We start from the raw sequence: 20,293 nt of genomic DNA, 5'->3' as shown, positions 1-20,293 counted from the left end.
CCTCTCAAAATGGTTTAAATGATCACATTTAAATGCATGTTGGATGCATTGAAACTTGATTTTTTATGCGGACATTCCCTATCTGGAAATAAACGGGGTCTAAGTTGTAGCCTGGTATAACATTTCTGTACATTTTAGTTGTTGTAAACCACTCTGCTTTGCTGCTGGAGTTCATATATTAATATTTCCATCTCCTGCAGTTGTGCAGGACCATGCATGGCTGTGGTCCAGCTGCCCTCGTCCTAAATTAGGTCTCCGTGCCTAGAATTCAGTTGCATAGGTCCATGTTGCTGGGGCCGAGGTGTTGGGGCTGAGGTGTTGCTTGTGTGCTGAGGCGGAGGCTTGGCTGCTCGGGGCCGTGAGCAGAGAAACAGCCTCACACTGCCATCCTGGCACCGTCCTGCTTCTGGGTCCCAGCCAGCATTGTATTAGCCTCGGCCGGGCCGTCTTCCAACCTTCTCACATTCCGCATGCTAGCGGTGGCACGGTGGGCAGGACCAACGGGAGATAATTGCTGAAGATGGAAAGGTGGCCCTCACACCTCCTCTGGTTCCCTTACTCTCGGCACAAAGAGCGTGATTCGTGTGTAATGGTAGGGGTCGAAGGTCAACCCACATTATCCTATCAGAGGGAGAAAATAACTGCAGCTTCAAAACGTCTGTAGCTGTTTGCAGGTAATTTCTGCTCAATTGCCATCGTAAGAGGGGCTTTTTATAGTAATGGTCTGGGTTACCCTTTTAGCAGTGGAGTTAAGCACTGGACTCTGTTCCACTTAAATTGGAAGCTTCTATCCTTCATTCTGTCATTTCTTAACTGCTTCTGAATTAAGAATGAAACCATCAATAATCAAGAGTTATCTTTATTTATTTTAAATCTAGATGCCAATGATAAATAAAATGAAACAGTTGTCAGTTGTCAGGCTATTGTAGTCTTTAAACCTTGGATGGTATTCCTCCTGATAATGCAGATGGAGCTCAGGGGTTGGGAAGGCAGCGTTTTCCCACAGAGCCTGTCAGCAGAAGGAGTGTGTTTGTGAATGGATCTCTGTGCAGTGTCTGAGAGGTCGGCCTCCTGCCGCACTGCCGTCACATTTACACAGCCGTGCGCAGCGTACGGGAGCAAGGTGCTATTTGAAGACACGCTCGTCTTTCAGTGAGGCTTGACTGTCCCCTCTGACAGGACACAGGACTGGTGACCTGCTGCTGTGTTTGTCTTTGGCAAATGCCATGTCTATCCTTTCTTGAATTCTTCTTTTTGTTTTCTGTTTTCCCTACAATGTCCTATCATGTAAGGTCAGTTGTAATCAGACTAATGTAACAGGCATGTCATTTGCCATGACCTCATAATACCATAAGTAGAGCTGAAATTCGCCCCTTGGCCCCTGTCTGCTGCCATCGGAGTGGATGTGGCAGCCATGCAGTCTGCCATCGCCGGCCTGCTTTTGCTCATTTGATGTCTCCCCTACTTGTCACACTGTGTGTACACACACTTCTGCAGCACTCGGTCTCCAAAAGCAAAAATAAACACCCAGTGGAAGCACATGAAAGGCTTGGGCCCCGGGGCCGAGTGGACTCCCAGAGCCCCGCTGCTGGGACCTGAGTGGTCCACAGGCGTGGCACACTCCTGTATGACCATTCCTGTAAGCCTCGTCTTCACCTCACGCAGCCACACACACTCACACATCCCTGGCCACACTGGCTAATATTAGATGCAGTGCCTAACCGGCAGCTGCTACATGTAATACATTGGAAACTATTGGAAGTTGAAGCTAAAACAAACTGAATAATGGTTAACCATTCTGTATTTGGTGTAACTGAGCCAAAACAAGACACATTTTAAATATTTTTACTTCGACATGAAAGCTAAAACACTAGAACCACGATTGTTTTCCTTTCACAGAAAGCAAAGGTTTTCTGTCATGCTCTTTTTTTCTTCAACTTGAGCATAGTAAGCAGACAATAAGCCCCAGAAGTTCTACCCTTTTCGATACTGTCCTCTTCTCCAGTCCGGTGCCATGTCTTCCAGAATGCTTGGTCACAGTAATGGTCGTACGTTTACACGGCGTTCAAAACGGCCGCCCTGTACTTCCATGGTGATTTGTTGGTGGTGTTTCAGAGCACCTCCTGACTTCCTGTAGGCCACTCTGATGTTTGCTAAGACGACTGGTCTGGTTCTGCGCACCGTCTGACTCTACAGCCGCCTCGTGCTCTCATACGTCATAAATTGTGACGGAGACACTGGAATCTGCACGGCCTCTTTGTAGGACTTGGCTTGAGCTACACTGCCAGCAAACTGAATCCAAACATTGATGCGATGTGGTCCATTTTAAAGTGGGTTCCAGAAAAAGCAATGAGATGATAAAAAACAACTTTAAGAGCCTTAAGAGCTACTTGACCAAATCTGGCTTTGTACAATTTGTACGTTTTACTATATGTGCACTGGGAAACATTTTCTTTACTGTATATACATATATAAATAAATTTATATGTACATGCATTCATATAGGAGTATCTTCCTGATTTGGTCTTTGATGATGTTTGTGGTCAGTATGGTCTCCACAGCTGTAGACTCAATAGGAACACAGCACAGCATGTCTCAACCTACTAGTCCAGCCAAACTCTGATGTCAGAGACAGATGATGCGATTATGAGACATCTGAACAACAAAAGGAGAAAGAGGATTGGTCCATGCAGGACGTGAGAGATTGTAATGTCCCATTGTTGGTCTGTATTTGTAAGTTGGGTGATTTGGTATTGCTTAGACTAGCTAAGTCCAAAATAATGAATGCAGTGTGCATCAAAACTGCATCACCTCTACAATGAATGCCATTGAACAACTACAAACTAAGAGTCAGTAATTCCCTGGAAAAAAAGTTGAATACCCTTATAAGGGAATAATCCTCCAGGAGGCCAACTTGATAACAGATGAAATATCCCCAGGGTAGGACGTGGGATGTCCCAGCCGGTGTCCCTAATGTTCCTGTGTGATCATGGACTAGCCAGAATGTGGTAGGACTGCCAAACGAATGAACAAGTCATTAACATGCACATTCCTGGGTGGCTGAGTCCCTGCTGAAAAGTCTCCTTGTCCGAAGATATCGAGAAAGCTTTTATTTGCCAGAATGGTTCAGAGGGTAAGGCTGGCTTCCAATTCATTTGTTATTTTCCCTCTGCACTGGGGATGCTAGCATTCCCTCCCCCGTACTTCTAGACGTAATTAATCAGAGTAATCAGAGTCATTTAAGGAGCCAGGCCAGGCATGGTCAGATATAAGGGGCATGAGAGAGCTCTTGTAACTGGAGCATTTGAGCAAATATACAGCCATACACACAATCTGGTTCCTAAAGTATTTGTACACTGCCTACATCATTATACATGAAAGATGCCAAAAGGGACAAGCATGCATCTCCAGTGAACACAAGATATTGGTGTACTGGAGAACTGTACATAATACTCACTTTGGTCACTCAGGACGAGACTAATGTTTTGTGCTTTGATAAATTAATCCCGCAGTAACATTGGGTCAACTAATCCCTGCCTAGGCCAGCTCTAAAAAGCGTTCTGAAAATACTGATAGGAATAACAAGCAAACGTCCTTGTAACATTACTAAAATAAAAAAGGAAAGACAAAAGTAAACATTTCTTTTGGATTCTCTGCTCACCCTTCTGAGAAAAAGCTACTAAATCAAAACAAGCACTCTCCCTGTGTTCTTTTTTATGTTTTAAAAGACGTCCTTATTAAATACTAATTGCATGTAGCTTTTGTGATTCTCTTCCTTTATTGAAGTCTATGCCACACTTTGACAGCAGAGGCCATGCAGTGATGCTTTTGGGGTGGGTGTGAGATAAAAAGGTGAAAGCACTGAGGTCTTCTGAAAGGTGATCAGTGTTGAAGACGTTGGATTTATGAGATCCACTAATGCTCTAAGTCCAGCAGTATATCTGCTTTTGGAAGGGGGTCTAGCCTTCCAGCTGCAGTTTAAATATGTGTGGGCAGTGACTTGAGAAAATGCTGGTTAATTTCTACTGGAATGTGAGCTCTCTTTAACATTGTCTGACCTTACCCTGGTTTCATAAATATAGTATTCTTGAAAATATAAATCTCAATGATGATGCTTCATGCGTTACCATTTTGTGAACTTGTTTTCTATGAACTGCATCAGTAGTTTATGATGGAGTAAAGCACAGGAACAGGTTCATGATTGATGAAACACCATTTTATATCTTGTACATGTGCTGCTGCATATTACACACACTACACCTACTACATACACTACGCACAATACACATGCTACACACGCTACACACACTACACATACTACACATACTACACACACTACACATACTACACACACTACGCACACTCTACATCAGTAGCGAACCGTGACCATTATACCAGGTCCCACCCCCCCCCAAAAAAATTTTTTTGTTAAATTAGTTTCCTCTCCTAATTAACTGCAATAAAAAATAAATAAAAATTGAGACGACAGTACAGCTTTAAAACGCAATAAACAATAATATCTGTACTAGATAACTTCTTAAGCAAAAAAAGGTTCACAGCTCCGTGTTCCTCGGGAGCAAAATATGTAAACAACGTGCACGAATGCGCGCACGAATGCGAATGAATCGAAACTAGCTAGCGGTGGTACGCTAACGACAGCTAGCGTCGCCACAGCGGGCGGAAATTATCATACAGTTAAGCCCACCCACTAAGAGGGAAGATATGATTGGTCAATTTTGCTGTCATTTGAAACTGGTATTGCGCTGAATTATAACTGCCAGGCCCTCTGTAAACACAGCGGGCATCACAGTCCTGATAGGGGGAGACACAGGCTCACAGGCTTCCACATAACCCTTCACCTTCAAACACAGATTGAATAGACACGGGTGAATAATTTATTTGCTTATATTTTTGTAATTGTTTAGATGTCGATTGTCAAACTGTAAGTAGATAAAATAAAATTGGATAAATTATAATATATACATTTATGTTTTAAGAATATTTTAGGCCCTCAGGGCGTAGAGGGCCCTGACGGTTCCCCACTGCTCTACATACTACACACACTTCGCACACTACACATACGACACATACTACACGCGCTACACACACTACACATACTACACACACTGTAAAAAATCCAAGGTAGCGTCAACAAAACAACATAAGTCAACATTATGCAATCATTTTTTTAAGTACACAGAACTTTTTGGCAAAATGTTACATAAACTCAAAAAATCAAGTTAAATTCAAGTGCACAAAACTTATTTAACTGTGTTTTGGAATCCTCAGTACTTAATAATTCAAGTTTACATGACTTATTGTTTCAAGTAATATAATCTCAAACCAACTTAGAATTCAAGTAGGTCAAACTCATTTAATTATATTGAAGAAAATAACATTAGTATACTAAATACTTTTTGATTGAAGTTGACATGACTTATCATTTCAAGTACAACAAACTCAGGCCAGTATAGAATTTAAGTGTACCAAACTCAATTATGTTGCAGCAGTTTCTCTTTGTTATCAATACCACATATTTAAACTGATAACCGACACACACACACACACACACACACACACACACACACACACACACACACACACTACACATCAGGGATATTACACAGCTGACTTTGACAAACTGAATCCAGAGTTCCTAGGGGCTCCAGAGTTCCTAGGGGCTGGCACACATATCCAGATATTAAATACACCACTTTTGGAAATCCTATTTATATAATTTATTTAATTTTACATTCTATTAAGCAGAATTTGTAGTGCTGGACTTCATCATAACATTGTGAATAATGATCTTCATGGAGTCAGTTACTGAATTTTGCATTTTAATCTCCATAATGAATGACTGTCTCAGTAGTAGTTATACAGTTTTTATTTGTTATTTTAACAATAATAATAAAGTGGTTACAATAAAACACCTTTTATATATCACAGTGCTACTGTTGTGACCTGATGCTTTACACACATAATTAACATGTTTGAGGGGGAGGCCTATACAATTGTATATTTTAATGGGCTTACAGTCCTGGCCCAAGATGCACAAGTCTGCTGTTGCATTTTGGTGAGCAGCAGTCTGAGGAAGTTTAGGGCTTTTCAAAACTAAACCAATTGATTGACACAGATGCCCCTGTCTTGATAGTGAGTGAAGTTGCAGGATTATCTTGTCAGTGATTTTGGTATTTGTAAAGATGCTTGTTTTATTTTAAGGGCCATTTTATTTCGAAGCCATAAGCCCTGAAATCCAGGAGTGTTTAGAAAAAGATGATAATGAAATAGGCCTACATTTTATTGAAAAGTCTTTCATGTACAAGCAGGAGCAGATATTAAGATGTAACCTCTAGAGCTGGTGTCTGATAGCATTAACATGGCACTGACCTTCTCACTGGCAGTAGGATTGTGTAGAATGGTGGTCTCACATTCCGAGGATAGATGGAATGGAGCTGTATGTCACTAATGCAATTACACATGCTGGAACCATCACGCCCAGGCATATACTGGCACTCAAAGACATGAAGATGACCTGAGGATGCATATCTGTGGTGCTACATGTGAAAGCATGTCTGCATGTGTGTATACATGTGTCTGTATTTGTTTGTATTTGATAGACTTATAAACAAGAACTGTGAAGAACCCCTGTATTTCATGTACGCATGCGTTAGGACAGAGAGCGATGCTTAGAGAGCCAGAGAGCCTGTGTTTGGGTGAGTTCTCTGTTTGAGCTAGCCGGTGGGATTCAGGTCGTGAAGGTTAACTGCAAGACCAATTTGAGTGTTACTCCACTAATCCTCATGTACGAGACAGCAGTCACAGACCTGGAGTGAGTTATATAGCCTCTCACAAAACAGTCATTTAGACCCTCACAAAACAGGAGCTGATTAAAATACAGCCTGCCCTGTCTTATATAAGCTTGGAAATGCTACATGAGTTATGGCCAATGTGAACTTTCTACGAGTGTGAATTGTAGTCATGCAGTAAATACGATGCCTCTGCACATGTTCCTGTAAACATGGGCCTTAAAAGTGCTCATAGTAGTAAATTAGTTCACACTCAGCATTGTACATTTAGGTGTGTTATTTTTGTAACAACAATATGTTTTGCTTTCCTATTATTGTTCCTCTCTTTAACCCCTTGACGTTGACTAGCCGTGATCAGTCATTTCTTGAATCCATTAGCATGTTTTCAAAGGAGCGTGCTATCCAACAGAGGCCACCCTCTTATGTCAGGGTGCAGAGGGTGAGATTAGCCAGGACATGACATGTGGCCCTCCATGTATCAACAACAGCTCTCCGATCTGATCTTTGGCCACGGCTAAAGTTAAATTTGCTGCACCATCATTTTACATAGCTAGTGTATATTATGGTTGTATATGATTTTGTGTATTCCATTCATCCAGTATATTCATTGTACTTCGTATATTATATGTTAATTTATGTTATATATTATGTTATATGTATATTATGTTTATAGCACACCTATCTGTATATCATATTTATAGTACATTCAATAATATATCAAATGACGGTCCAATGTGGGACATATTTATTCCTGTATTTACATGTGAAATTACAATAAGGTTTAATCTAATCTAATCTAATCTTCAGAACACCCCAAGCCTGCTAAATGAGAGTGGAAAAACAGCAGCTTTGTGGTGCCCCACTGATGCAGCTCAAGCTGTTAAAGGGCTTAACAGTGAATTCTTTCCCTTACATTGTGATGTAATAATGAATTTCCATTAAGTTCAATCTCATAAGACGCATATGCAAATCTTTGTAGTGTTAATGTCATGACACAGACATTCTATAGAATATTTTGTATGAATTATGCATATCATTTAATTTGAAAATGCCACAGTTTACTACAAAAACTCGATTTATGCTATTTATTTTTCTAGACCAAGTTCCTTCTCATGGGGTGTCATAATTTTGTGCATGTTCATCATGCAGTACACGACTGCTCCGACAGACTGTTTAGCTATTACAGTGAGGCGAGACGCTGCTCCCATTGCTCATAAACTGCTGCGGAAGCCAGGGACGTGAGGAAGTGTGTCACAGCGCTTTCCAGGAGACGGCAGTGAGAGGTTGAGTTTGCGCGTGGTCCTGACATGGTCCCCCAACTCTGCATGTTACACATGCTCCATGTTCCTGTGAAACATCACTCCAGAGAAGACGCCCCTGTCACCTCTGCACATTAGTACACCTCGCAAATAAACACAATCAATTTTCAAGTCAAGTGCTAAACTCTTGTGGCTTAAGGCTGGACTGGTGATATTGATCTAGACAGGGGGGGTCTGTGCGGTCAGATCTTAGAGCACTGATAGGACTGACCTTGTTTCATTTGGCATGACCCTCGGTTGGTGGGCAGTGGAGAGATGTAAGCCAAGCCTCCCAGGTGCATTGTAGCCATGTCTGAAGGGGCTCTCTGTTTGGCTAGTCTTGATTATACCTAATTCCTTAAACTGTGAGAAGAAATAGAGTTTGAATGTCTCTTATGAAGAAAGTACACTTGATTTTGAATTCTGTTGGTTTTCTCCACTCTGGTTTAACTCCTGACATTCCAATACACTACTGGTGAGACCACTCTATCTTAACTCTTCTACCATCATACCTTTCATATTATTGTCAGTGTAGCTAAACATTTCTCAGTAGTTACTGAATCTTATGCCTTAAGATTGATTATGAAATGACAAGCATGACATTTTAGAGGTTACGGTTGTTTTTTTACATGCTAGTATTAAAAGTAATTGGGTTTGCATGTTTTCCACTGTAAGCGTTTCAGTGTTGCTTTGTGAGCAGTGATAATGATAAATATGGGCCAGTGTTGTTTCTCTTACTCCACCACATCTATTGTCTTTGGATTATCTGTCTGATTTGTGGTTGAAAGTGGAAAATGATTGGACACCCCCCCTTTTGGACCATTTCACTGCCCCCTTTGGTTGTTTTTTTATGTGGAATGTGTATCTGTAGTTGCGTTTTTTATGTGTAGTGTGTCTGTACTTGTGTTTTTAAGTGAATTGTGTATTTGTCTAATCTCGCGTCTCCTTGGTTCTTTCCGTTAATGACACCCACCAGGCCCTGACTCACCCTCCACATTCCATGGGAGAGACTCAGCTAAGGATTTGTAAGCTAATTTTTCTTTGGGGCAGACAGAAGCACTCTCAAGGTGACCTGCAGTGCCCTGTAGTACTCTCAGCTGTTCTGCAAGATACAGACTCTGAATACTTCATACTAAAAGTTTGTTTCCTGGTACAACTGGATAACCTTGAAACAAAAAACTCAGGTCCACTGAGCTTGAGTTAGAGAACATTTGTAGAGGACATATTTCAAGGCAGTTAAGACATATTAAGTGTAAAAACAATAGAATTTCATGTTGGAATTAATGCAACTCAGCAGACCACTAATTATATCTCAGCTTCATAAATCCTATGGGTGTACGTGTTATTTAAATCAGTTTTTAACATGCTTCACAGAGGGGATGTTCATTACATTTGTAAGTGTTTGTGAAACAACAGAAACAGCTGGTTTTGTAATGATAGACAAAGAAATACTGACCTACAGATTTAATTCTGCATCAACTCTTCAGCCTATAGTCTGCTCATTCCCTTGTCAGTCCTGGTGCAGAAATCTATCGTTCACACAAGCAAAGCGACTGTGTTTCATTTCCTCTCTTATAGGATATGCTTTTCAATCAGTTTCATGTCATTCCATGTTCACATCACAAAGTGACCTCATTTCACCCACGCAGCCTTTGTTCATAACCGTAGTTAGAATATGAGAGCCAGATACACACTCTGCCTCCGGCAGGTCAAGCATCGCTCTTCTCCTCCAACCCAAAACACAACCGCTGTCTTCTTGGCTAATGGGATCTGCTCTGCAAGATTTATTTCACACACCAGTGTTCAGTGGGATGAGCATCCATTTATTAGACAGTGATTAAAAATACCCTGTAGAGAACTGTGCCTCCTCTTTTAATATATCACTCTGGCCAAACACAGTTTTATTCCCAATTATGTCATACTTACATGTTAATTTAGTATTACTACAAGCACATTTTGTTTAGCCTCACAGATCACAGTCAAGAGTGTATATGGACTATAAATCCGGATCAGACAACCAAATTTTAAAATTAAGAGGTACAGTAAGTAGCTGGTAGTTCAGCTAATGTGTGCAGCTTAACTACAAAGGATAAATGGACTTGGCTTGTTTTAGTGTCTACTGGTTTTAGTAGTCAAACCCTATAAAAGGACCAGGTGGTCAGATGATGTGTGAGACTGTTTGCATCACGTGATGTCTGAGAATGTTTGGGTTGGAAGATACTTTGTAGACATGCTCTTTTAACTTGGACTCAGTGGATTCATACTGGTGGATTCACACAGTGGACATGTCATGAGCCAAATCAGGAGATCATAAAAGATGTCTTGTCACTTTCGGTTATAGCCTTGTGGTATTTGTATGAAAACAGACTGGTCAGTAAACCCATCCAGTATAATATGAACTCAATATACCACTGAATGACCCCACAGCATCAATGAATAGATTGTCAGCCTATTAAATGTTTATTGTCAGCCTATTAAGTAGTATTTAAGAAAAAAAAAGCATAAATGAAAATATAATAATGAAATATAGCCGCAAGCGGCAATTGGCGGGTTCACACACGAATAGGCCTCTTGGCCTCAATAGGCAGAGGCCCAAAAGGTCCTTTAGACCCTAAATGTGAAAAGAAGCTATTTGAGTGGAAAAAAATGCACAAATAAATCAATGTGCAAAAAAAGGTTCAATTAGGGCACTAAAGGCCCAAAAGGATCAAAATAATGTGTATTGGGAAATTGAGTCAGATCACAGAACTAAATCACATGCTGAGATCAGCTTTGTGTGTGTTTGTGTGGTGTTTCATGTAATAGTTTTCAGTCAGTTCTGGAATATGGCCACTAGATGGAGGCCAAGTACTACCATACTGATATCTCATTAATCTCAGTAATGAAATAGGACATTTTGGTGACTTAAAAGGTTAATTTCTGGTCAGGTAGTGTACTTTATGTAAAAAAAAGTTTCAGTTGAGGCAGTAAAGACACAAAAGGTTCAAAATAAATTGTATTGGCAAAATGATTTAGATCACAGAACTAAATCACATGCTGAGATCAGCTTTGTGTGTGTGTTTGTGTGGTATTTCATGTGAGAAATAGTTTTCAGTCCGTTTCGATGTTTGGCCACTAGATGGAGCCCAAGTACTACCATACTGATATCTCATTAATCTCAGTAATGCAATATGACATTTTGGTGAATTAAAAGGTTCATTTCTGGTCAGGCAGTGCACTTTTTGTTATAAGATGCAATTGCAATGTTATAGAACTTATTGATCTGGATAATACAAGACCAATTACTTGTCTGTATTCTGCATAACAAGATTGCAGCATGAGTTTTTATGTTTTCTTAGGTTTTTGGGTACTGTAGCGCCCCCGACAGGCCAATTTGAACCAAACTTGGCATACCTCACAAGGACTTCAGGATATAAAAGCCTTTCAAATTGGGAGTTGATTGCATACATGGTTTATGAGTTATAGCAATATAGGTCATATATGGCATGGCCACAATGATATAATGGGAAAATGGACCAATCAGATAAATAAAAATCCAACATTTTTTAAATCAGTTTTTACCTACAGAGTCTACTGATTATGCTCATAGCAATTTTTCCATAATTGGATCAAATTCCTATGACTAGTTTGTAAATAGCTATTTTCAAACAATAGATGAATGTGACAAAAGTATGCATTTTTTAATAGGACTTGTAATGGCAAAGTTGTCAGGTCTACTGCAAGGAATAAAAAGAAACAAGTTGCATGTTCCTAAGTGAAAATTTGGAGGAGTTATGCATGATTTTCACAAATAGCGCCACCTAGTGGCCAAATGTTTTAAAACTGCACAGCATGACACATAGTCCTGGGATATGCACAGTGGTGAGGTTTCATGTTGTTTGGCCAATGGTAAGTCTGTCAAATGGCCAATTAATTCAAATAAAAATTAATTGGCTCATGGCGGCCATGTTTTTTGAGTGATGATGTCATCATTGTGTGTCTTGATATCACTTGGGCCCCTGATGATGCCTGTAAAGTTTTGGCTTGATGTGACTAATGGTTTCTGAGAAACAGTTTTTCCCATGTTATAGCGCCCCCTATTGGACAATCGTGGCCAGCTTTGACCTGTGACCTCAGAGTCATGTGCCCTAACAACTGTTAAAATTTTATGAAGATCGGTCAAAGCGTTGCTGAGATATGGCTGTTTAAGTAAATTTGGCCACGCCTTGGAGCTATTGATTGACATGTGACAGCCAGACTATATGCAAATCTCAAAATGTTTTTAAGCAACTTTGATAATGAGATTCTCCTGAATATTTTGACACCAAGGTTGTGGTGATCCGATAAAAAACCAGGGACTAGTATAAAAAAGTAGGTTTTGCATATTATGCAAATTAGCAAAAAATCTAAGTAGGCGGAGCTTAATGGTTCTTGAGGCTTTTTTGTTTGGCTTGAGCCAAGGAATCCATCAGAAGTGGAATTTTGTTTCTAGGCCCTACGGTTTGGGAGATATGGACCAAAACGCAAAATGGTGCGCTATAGCGCCACCATCAGGCCAATGTGGGTCTCTGTGCTTTAGCACGGTCTCGCAAAGAGACTACACCATCCTGCCAAGTTTGGTCTCCCTGGGCCTTACGGTCTAGGCTGCAGTATGCGTTTTATCAGTAGAAAAATAATAATAATAAGAAAGAAAGAAAGAAAAAACCCGACAATAACAATAGGTTTCCCACACTGTGTGTGTGAACCCTAATAAATAATAAATGGATGCTCATCCCATAGTAATGCCATGATGTACATTCCTGACTCATAATCTTCTGCTTTGTTTCTACATTTGCACCTGCTCCATATTATTACCTACTGCAATAATGAGTATTGACTCACTGCTATCTGAGAGTTGACTCAAAGTAAGAAAGTAAGAACTTGTTACCTTTCACGGTCCCATTTTCTCCCCAGGTTTGGCATGTGTTTGCTAGCTTTACTGACCAATTTTTCCCATTCCCATTCAGGTGTGTTTCCTGGAAAATTCCTGGAAAGTCCAAATAAATCTATTCTGCACATGTGCCCCACTGGATATGACCACTGCAGGCATGGCAAAAATAATAATCTGAAGATTTAATTGACTCAGACATGAAAGGAAGATCGGACTCTGGGATCATTGTATAACTTGTCGTACATTTCAGCTCCCCAGTGAGTTCTGTAGGATAAGATTCCTCTGGGTGTGTAGTCACATGGAATCTTGTGGGTTTACTGATGTAATCAGAGGTACAATAAGTCCTGGTGGAATCATGGAAAAATATGAAGTGGGCGACTCTGATGTCATTACTAATTTGCCTAAGCGTCTCTTGGACAAATATTTCCCGTCACACTCCAGTGGGCGAAGCTTTCACTGCTGATGTGTCACGGTGTGTGTATGAAACAGTTGCTGCACAGCAATTTGCTTAGTTGGACCGTCAGGCCATGAGACACTGGAATGTTGGAGAAAGAGTGATGTGTCTTTGAACGCCCATCAAAACAGACTCAACCAGAGAAAAGCAGAGCTGATGCATCGCTCTGAATGGTCAAACTCTTGAGTTGGGTCCATGGTGATGTAACTGTGTGAGCTACTCTTGCGGCTTTATCCACACAAGTGGCCTTTGTGTTCGCAAACCTTGTTCTGGCCTGGTCATCTCCCCAGACAGACGATTAGCATGAAAGAGCACTTTAAAGATAAGCCCTCCACTTCTCCTTTATCCACACATCTCCATCTCTTCCTTCCCCTACAAACGAAGCTACATCTGCTTCCACCTACACCCTCCACCAGTTCCACCTACACCCTCCATTAGTTCCACCTACACCCTCCACCAGTTCAACCTACACCCTCCACCGGTTCAACCTACACCCTCCACCGGTTCAACCTACACCCTCCACTGGTTCCACCTACATCTCCACCGGTTCAACCTACACCCTCCACCAGTTCAACCTACACGCTCCACCGGTTCGACCTACACCCTCCACCGGTTCAACCTACACCCTCCACCGGTTCGACCTACACCCTCCACCAGTTCCACCTACACCCTCCACCGGTTCAACCTACACCCTCCACCAGTTCCACCTACACCCTCCACTAGTTCCACCTACACCCTCCACCGGTTCAACCTACACCCTCCACCAGTTCCACCTACACCCTCCATTGGTTCCACCTACACCCTCCACCGGTTCAACCTACACCCTCCACCGGTTCCACCTACAACCTCCACCGGTTCAACCTACACCCTCCACCGGTTCAACCTACACCCTCCACCAGTTCCACCTACACCCTCCACCGGTTCAACCTACACCCTCCACCAGTTCCACCTACACCCTCCAACGGTTCAACCTACACCCTCCACCAGTTCCACCTACACCCTCCACCGGTTCAACCTACACCCTCCACCAGTTCCACCTACACCCTCCACCATTTCCACCTACACCCTCCACCGGTTCCACCTACACCCTCCACCGGTTCCACCTACACCCTCCGCCAGTGCCAACTACACCCTCCACCAGTTCCACCTACACCCTCCACCAGTTCCACCTACACCCTCCGCCAGTTCCACCTACACCCTCCACCGGTTTCGCCTACACCCGCCACCGGTGGGGCAGTTGCTGTACTGGTTGGAGCTGTTGTAGGGTTTGGGCTAGAAGCAGGAGTCCAGTCTGCAGAGTGAAGAAACACACTGTAGATAAGCAGTACCTTTGAAATGAGGCCTTTCTGGACAAATCATTGATTAAAGGGTTTGTGTGTTTGTGTGTGTGGTTATGGTGTCTGTGTGTCGTTACTTGTAGACTGGCCCACAGTGATGCTTCTGAGAGCTCATGATGGGGCCAATTTCGTCTGTGTCCTTATACCCAATTGTCCTTTTTTATTTTATGAGCCTCTTTATAGTTTGTCAAACACTCTGTCTAGTATGGGTGCTTAAAATGTTTTAAGACTCTATAATTGTTCAAGGTGATTTTTTATGTTATCTGTCCCCGATTTACTTTCTCAACTACTGGTATATAAATATAAATGGATTTCTAATTTAACATGTATAGTATAATAATTATTGTATTGTTTTATTCTGACCATGAATTACTATTATCCTGAACTTTACAGAGTAATACATACCTATTATGAATTGATAATCCCAGTTGCTTATCATTGTGCATTTTGGGAAATATATAATTATATTAATTAATTATATTATATATAATTATATATATATTTACAGCATAATTTCACAAATTCCACCATTCATGGTTCTGGCATTTTAGAGTCTTTTTAGAGTCTGACTTTGGCACTTGTGTTTTCACAGATTGAGAACTACATCAAAGAGAGCATGAGGGCAGAGATGGCTCAGATACAGCAGAGCGCAGTCCACAACCACACAGCAGCCATGTTGGAAATGGGCAGCAACCTCCTCTCCCAGACGGCCGAGCAGACCCGCAAGCTGACCGACGTGGAGACTCAGGTATCGGCCTCCCAGGATCCATTCCACACATCACTTCCAAAGCTAGTCCTATTCTAATTATCTCTGCAGGATCACCGCTGAAAAGCCAAGGCAAACACTTGAAACCCATAACATGCCTGTTCTCCTTTCAAGCATGCTGCACGTTTGTGTTCCCACCACTCAAGCTGTCTGATGTGAATGTCAATGGGACACACAGGAATATGCCATGGTGTGTTTTGTCGATTTGTCAAATTAAGGGTTTGCTTGAAGGAGCCACTGTTCTTAAGTGTTAGATTATGGCCAAGGCCCATAACTGTAGCTCCTGTTCTCCAGTGTATGACCTCAAAAGAGGAGCCGCTGGTTTAACACTGACACTAACACTGGCAGTAGCACTGACTCTAACACTGACTCTAACACTAACACTAACACAGACAATAACGCTGACACAAACACTGACATTAGCACTGACAGTAGCACTGACACTAACTCTGAGACTAACACTGGCAGTAGCACTGACTGTAACACTGATCTACATGTATATTTATGAGTTATTTATTATTGTTGCATTTGTAGTCTGCTTCACTGTGATTTGAGTTTAGATGTGTGCTGTTTCACTGTGATTTTGGTTTAGATTTGTGCTGTTTCACTGTGATTTGGGTTCAGGTTTTGAATCAGACATCCAGGCTGGAGATTCAGCTGCTGGAGAATTCACTGTCCACTAACAAACTGGAGAAGCAGCTGATTGTGCAGACCAACGAGATCAGCAAACTCCATGACAAAAATGGGTGAGCCTGTCCATACATATTGAGATCATCATTACTACCCATACATACTGAGATCATCATTACTACCCATACATACTGAGATCATCATTACTACCCATACATACTGAGATCATTATTACTACTCATACATACTGAGATCATCACTACTACCCATACATACTGAGATCATCATTACTACCCATACATACTGAGATCATCATTACCCTGCCACCTCTGCACAAATGACACCCAGCAGTTGCATATACACTATAAAAGGGAACTATTTATTTCTGGGTTTATTTCTGTGCAGTATTTCGTTCACTGCAAACTTTTGCACCCATATTTCCCGGTAGGTTTAAATTGGATGTTTAAAAACAGATGCTCCACATTCTAAAACACAACAAAGAGCCATACAACTTTCAACAATACATCTTTCAGCTCTCAATAACACATCAAAATTAGTTCTAAGTTACTTGATCTCAAGCTGTGCAATGCAGTGCAACTTGCCAATAGATAAAAGATGTGTTGGCCATTAAAAATATAACCCCCAGGATGACATATTTTCTTAGGTGCAGCATTGAACATTTAATGATTTTGCAATACTTAGTGCTTGGATAGCCCTCCAGAATGGTGTTTGTTAATTGGTCTGGTGAGACTTGTCTCTCACCATTTGTATGTGAGTAGTTTCCAATGCACAGCACCCTTCAGCACTGGGATGGAGATGAGAATTCCAACGTAGAAACAGACTCACCATCAAAATGTTCTGCTGCACGTGCCTTTTGTTTTCTGTAGTGTTATTACATTGTCTGGTTAAAAACCAACTTGCATCAAATGGACTTGTTATTCATGCACACTACAGGAAACAGCTTTTAATAAAAAATAAAATCTGCGAATTTACATGCACTGTGTGCCCTAAAGATGAGCACCATACAGCAAAGGGAAACAGGCAGACCTTAGACCCATTCCCAAAAGTATATGATGAAATTAGTCTTTTCCAGTCATGGATCCTGGGAAAAAAGTCTCATAAATATTTATATTCTCATTGTATCCATGACAAATCAATTTTACCTCCTATTGTGTGTGAATAAAAAGGCACAGAGAGTCAGGCCTGGTTCTCAGTCACATGGTCTGCTGTTTTACTGTTTCCATGTTGCCTATCCATCTTTTGGGGCTTTTTGTTGTTGTTGTTGTTGTTGTTGCCTGCTTTCCTCTGAATCTCTAACCATCATTCTCTCTATCTCTCTCTCTCTCTCTCTCTCTCTCTCTCTCTCTCTCTCTCTCTCTCTCTCTTTCTCCACACTCTCTCCACTATTTTTCTCTCTCTTCATCTCTCTCTCCTCTCTTGCCCTCTCCTGCTCTCTCTCTCATCTCTCTCTCTGTGTCTGCACTCTTTCTCTCCCTCTCTCTCTCCTTTTCTCCCTCTCCTCTCTCTCTCACTCTGTCTGCACTCTTTCTCCCCTTCTCTCTCTATCTGTCTTCTCTCTCTCCTCTCTCTCCTCTCTCTCTCTCTCTCTCTCTCTCTCTCTCTCTCTCTCTCCGTTTCTTTTCCTCTCCCAGGTTCCTGGAGCAGAAGATGCAGGAGATGGAGTCTCGGCACCAGGAGGAGCTGGAGGGTCTGCGTGAGGAGAAGGGAAGCCTGCAGGTGCTGGTGTCCAGACAGAGTGCAGTGATCCGTGAGCTGGAGGCCCAGCTGGGCAGGGCCACGGGCAACAGCACGGCGCTGATCCGACAGCAGCAGGACCTCATGGACACGGTGCATGGCCTGCTCAACCTCTGCTCCAAGGACGGTGGTAGGGAAACACGGTTCACATCATCTATTACCTTCGGATTTCCCGTAACATTTCGGGTGACACAAAACAATGACCACATTTGCATAAATACTAGAAACGTTATTTGTATGTCTGAATTGCTCTGCTGTTAGTTCTGACTCAGGTTGGGGATAATATGTTACATAGTGTGTGCTTGTTACTGCCCTCAAATGGGGTGCGTATAAACAACTCATCTGGCAATTTACATTTACAGTTAGTTTCTGTATACATTTCACGGTCCATTGTTTCCTAAAGCTTTCTGTGATCTATGTCACTGGCCTCTAAAGTGAGTGGAATGGTTGTTCTGTGCAGAAATTCAAAAAATTTTTATTATTAGTACAAACCAAACCCTTGTATTTCTATCTCTCTCTCTCTCTCTCTCTCTCTCTCTCTCTCTTTCTCTTTCCCTCCCTCCCTCCCTCCATGACCCTGAGTTATGACACCAAAAGTTGGACAGTAGAAATATCAGACATATCTGCATACAAAAAATACCAAATTATATACACTCAATGTGCCAGTGAGTAAACGTGTGCTTATAAGTTTGTTGAATGCTTAGTGTTAAGTGGTTCCAGTCACACTGGCTGGGATCCTTGTTAAGAGGAGGGGAACTTCACCACCAGGTGCTTGGTACTGTCCAAGGACCTGCATATGTGAGACAGCCCCGAACACCAGAGTGTGAATGAGAAGCATCAATTTATTTATACTGTTGAATAAATAACATAAGAAGTCAAATGCAACACATACAACAATAATCTGAAATCTCTGAACAGAAATAAAACCACGTGTTGTACCAGCTCTCTTCTTTAATATATAGCACTGGGCAAATTGAATGGTTGAATCAACATAGCTCATGTGGTACCACTGTACATCACTGATAAATGCCACTTTCTGGTGATGTATGTGTTTGTTCTGGTCGACCACACCGTGCTTTAACATCATGCTGTAACACCCCGTCTGTGCTTTGGCATTTTACTGCCACACAGCCCCTGGTTTGAGTTATTGGTTGGACCTCCGTAATGTCTCCACACTAGAGTGGTGTGGGAGTGGAGATCTCTCCTGGCCCTCCGTGCAGCTCTCATGGCCACACTGACCAGTGACATGAATCCATTGCCCCATTACCCCCATTTCCCTCTTGTAACCCCAGCTTGCCCTCTTGGCCTCACTCGTGCCCTGCGTCTTTGTGGTCACAGAGAATTTCCCCTCAATGTCTGCGTGGGGACCGGCCATAGTGTGGAGAAACCTCCGGCGCCTGGGCCTGAGCCCCACAGCCTGCTGGGAAGGCGCCATGAATAAGGTCACTTCCTGTTGGGCTTTCTGTCATTAGGACATTGAGCTGACACCCAAATGGCTCTGTGAACCAGGCCTTCACATTCCTGGAAAGATTGTGAAAGAGATCAAGACAACACATGACCTGGTGGACTGCTATTCAAGCTCTCGTTAGAAACACATCGTACATCGTTTTACAATTTATGTCAGTGTGGTCAGGTATTGTTGTTCTCTCAGTATTTCTGGCTACACCTATTTAGAATAAATAGTAAAATAAAATACTATAAAGAAAATAAGAAATGTACTCATACTGAATTTTACAGGTTTGCCACTCTTAAATCATTTGAGTTGGCCTACGGTTTATATGAAAAAAAGAGGAAAATAAAATCAGAAGGGAATGGTGAGCAGAGACCTGGTCCCACTGGTGTGTGGTTTCCTGGAGCAGCGTGGGGCTCTGGGTCCACAGCAGAGGTCACCGCCTTCACCCCTGCCTGAATTAGTCCGACCTTAACGAGCCCAGCGGGACGGCTCGTTCCGTGGAGGTGAAAGGGAAGGTGCTGAGGTTGCATGTCACAGGTTGCATTGTGGGTCCTCTTCTGCAATGCCAAACTGGGCGTCTTAGGGAGCGTCAGGAACCCTTCGCTGACTAAGCTAGTCATTACACAAGTATGAGTATGTAATAATATTATCTGGGATCTGCCTCAATCTGCGTTTCTTTTATAAGTTTAATCTTTACATGTGATAGTAGGCAGATAATCATAAATAAATGTATAATAATGAAAGCAGACATAGTGTTTATAGCATGGCTTTTATATTTTTTTCTCACTGTTTTGTGTAGCTAGAGGTTTCTATGGGTAACTTCCTATGGGTTTTTGATGTTGCCAGAACACAATGAGCTCATCCTTGTAACCCAGTTGTCAT

General features: G+C 41.9%; 1 protein-coding gene across 1 annotated transcript in view; it reads left to right on the top strand.

The window, feature by feature from the left end:
- The window catches only part of angpt1 (angiopoietin 1), a 49,998-nt gene that overhangs the window by 7,459 nt on the left and 22,246 nt on the right, over positions 1–20,293 (top strand). The window contains exons 2-4 of the mRNA XM_077009079.1: positions 15,400–15,555; positions 16,198–16,319; positions 17,856–18,088. Coding sequence (XP_076865194.1) covers positions 15,400–15,555; positions 16,198–16,319; positions 17,856–18,088 — 511 coding nt within the window. The remainder of the gene's footprint in view (positions 1–15,399; positions 15,556–16,197; positions 16,320–17,855; positions 18,089–20,293) is intronic.

Source organism: Brachyhypopomus gauderio, chromosome 6 (genome assembly GCF_052324685.1).
Source record: "Brachyhypopomus gauderio isolate BG-103 chromosome 6, BGAUD_0.2, whole genome shotgun sequence".
Classification (NCBI taxonomy): domain Eukaryota; kingdom Metazoa; phylum Chordata; class Actinopteri; order Gymnotiformes; family Hypopomidae; genus Brachyhypopomus; species Brachyhypopomus gauderio.
The sequence above is the reverse complement of the archived record's forward strand: the minus strand, read 5'-3'. Positions and strand labels throughout refer to the sequence as shown.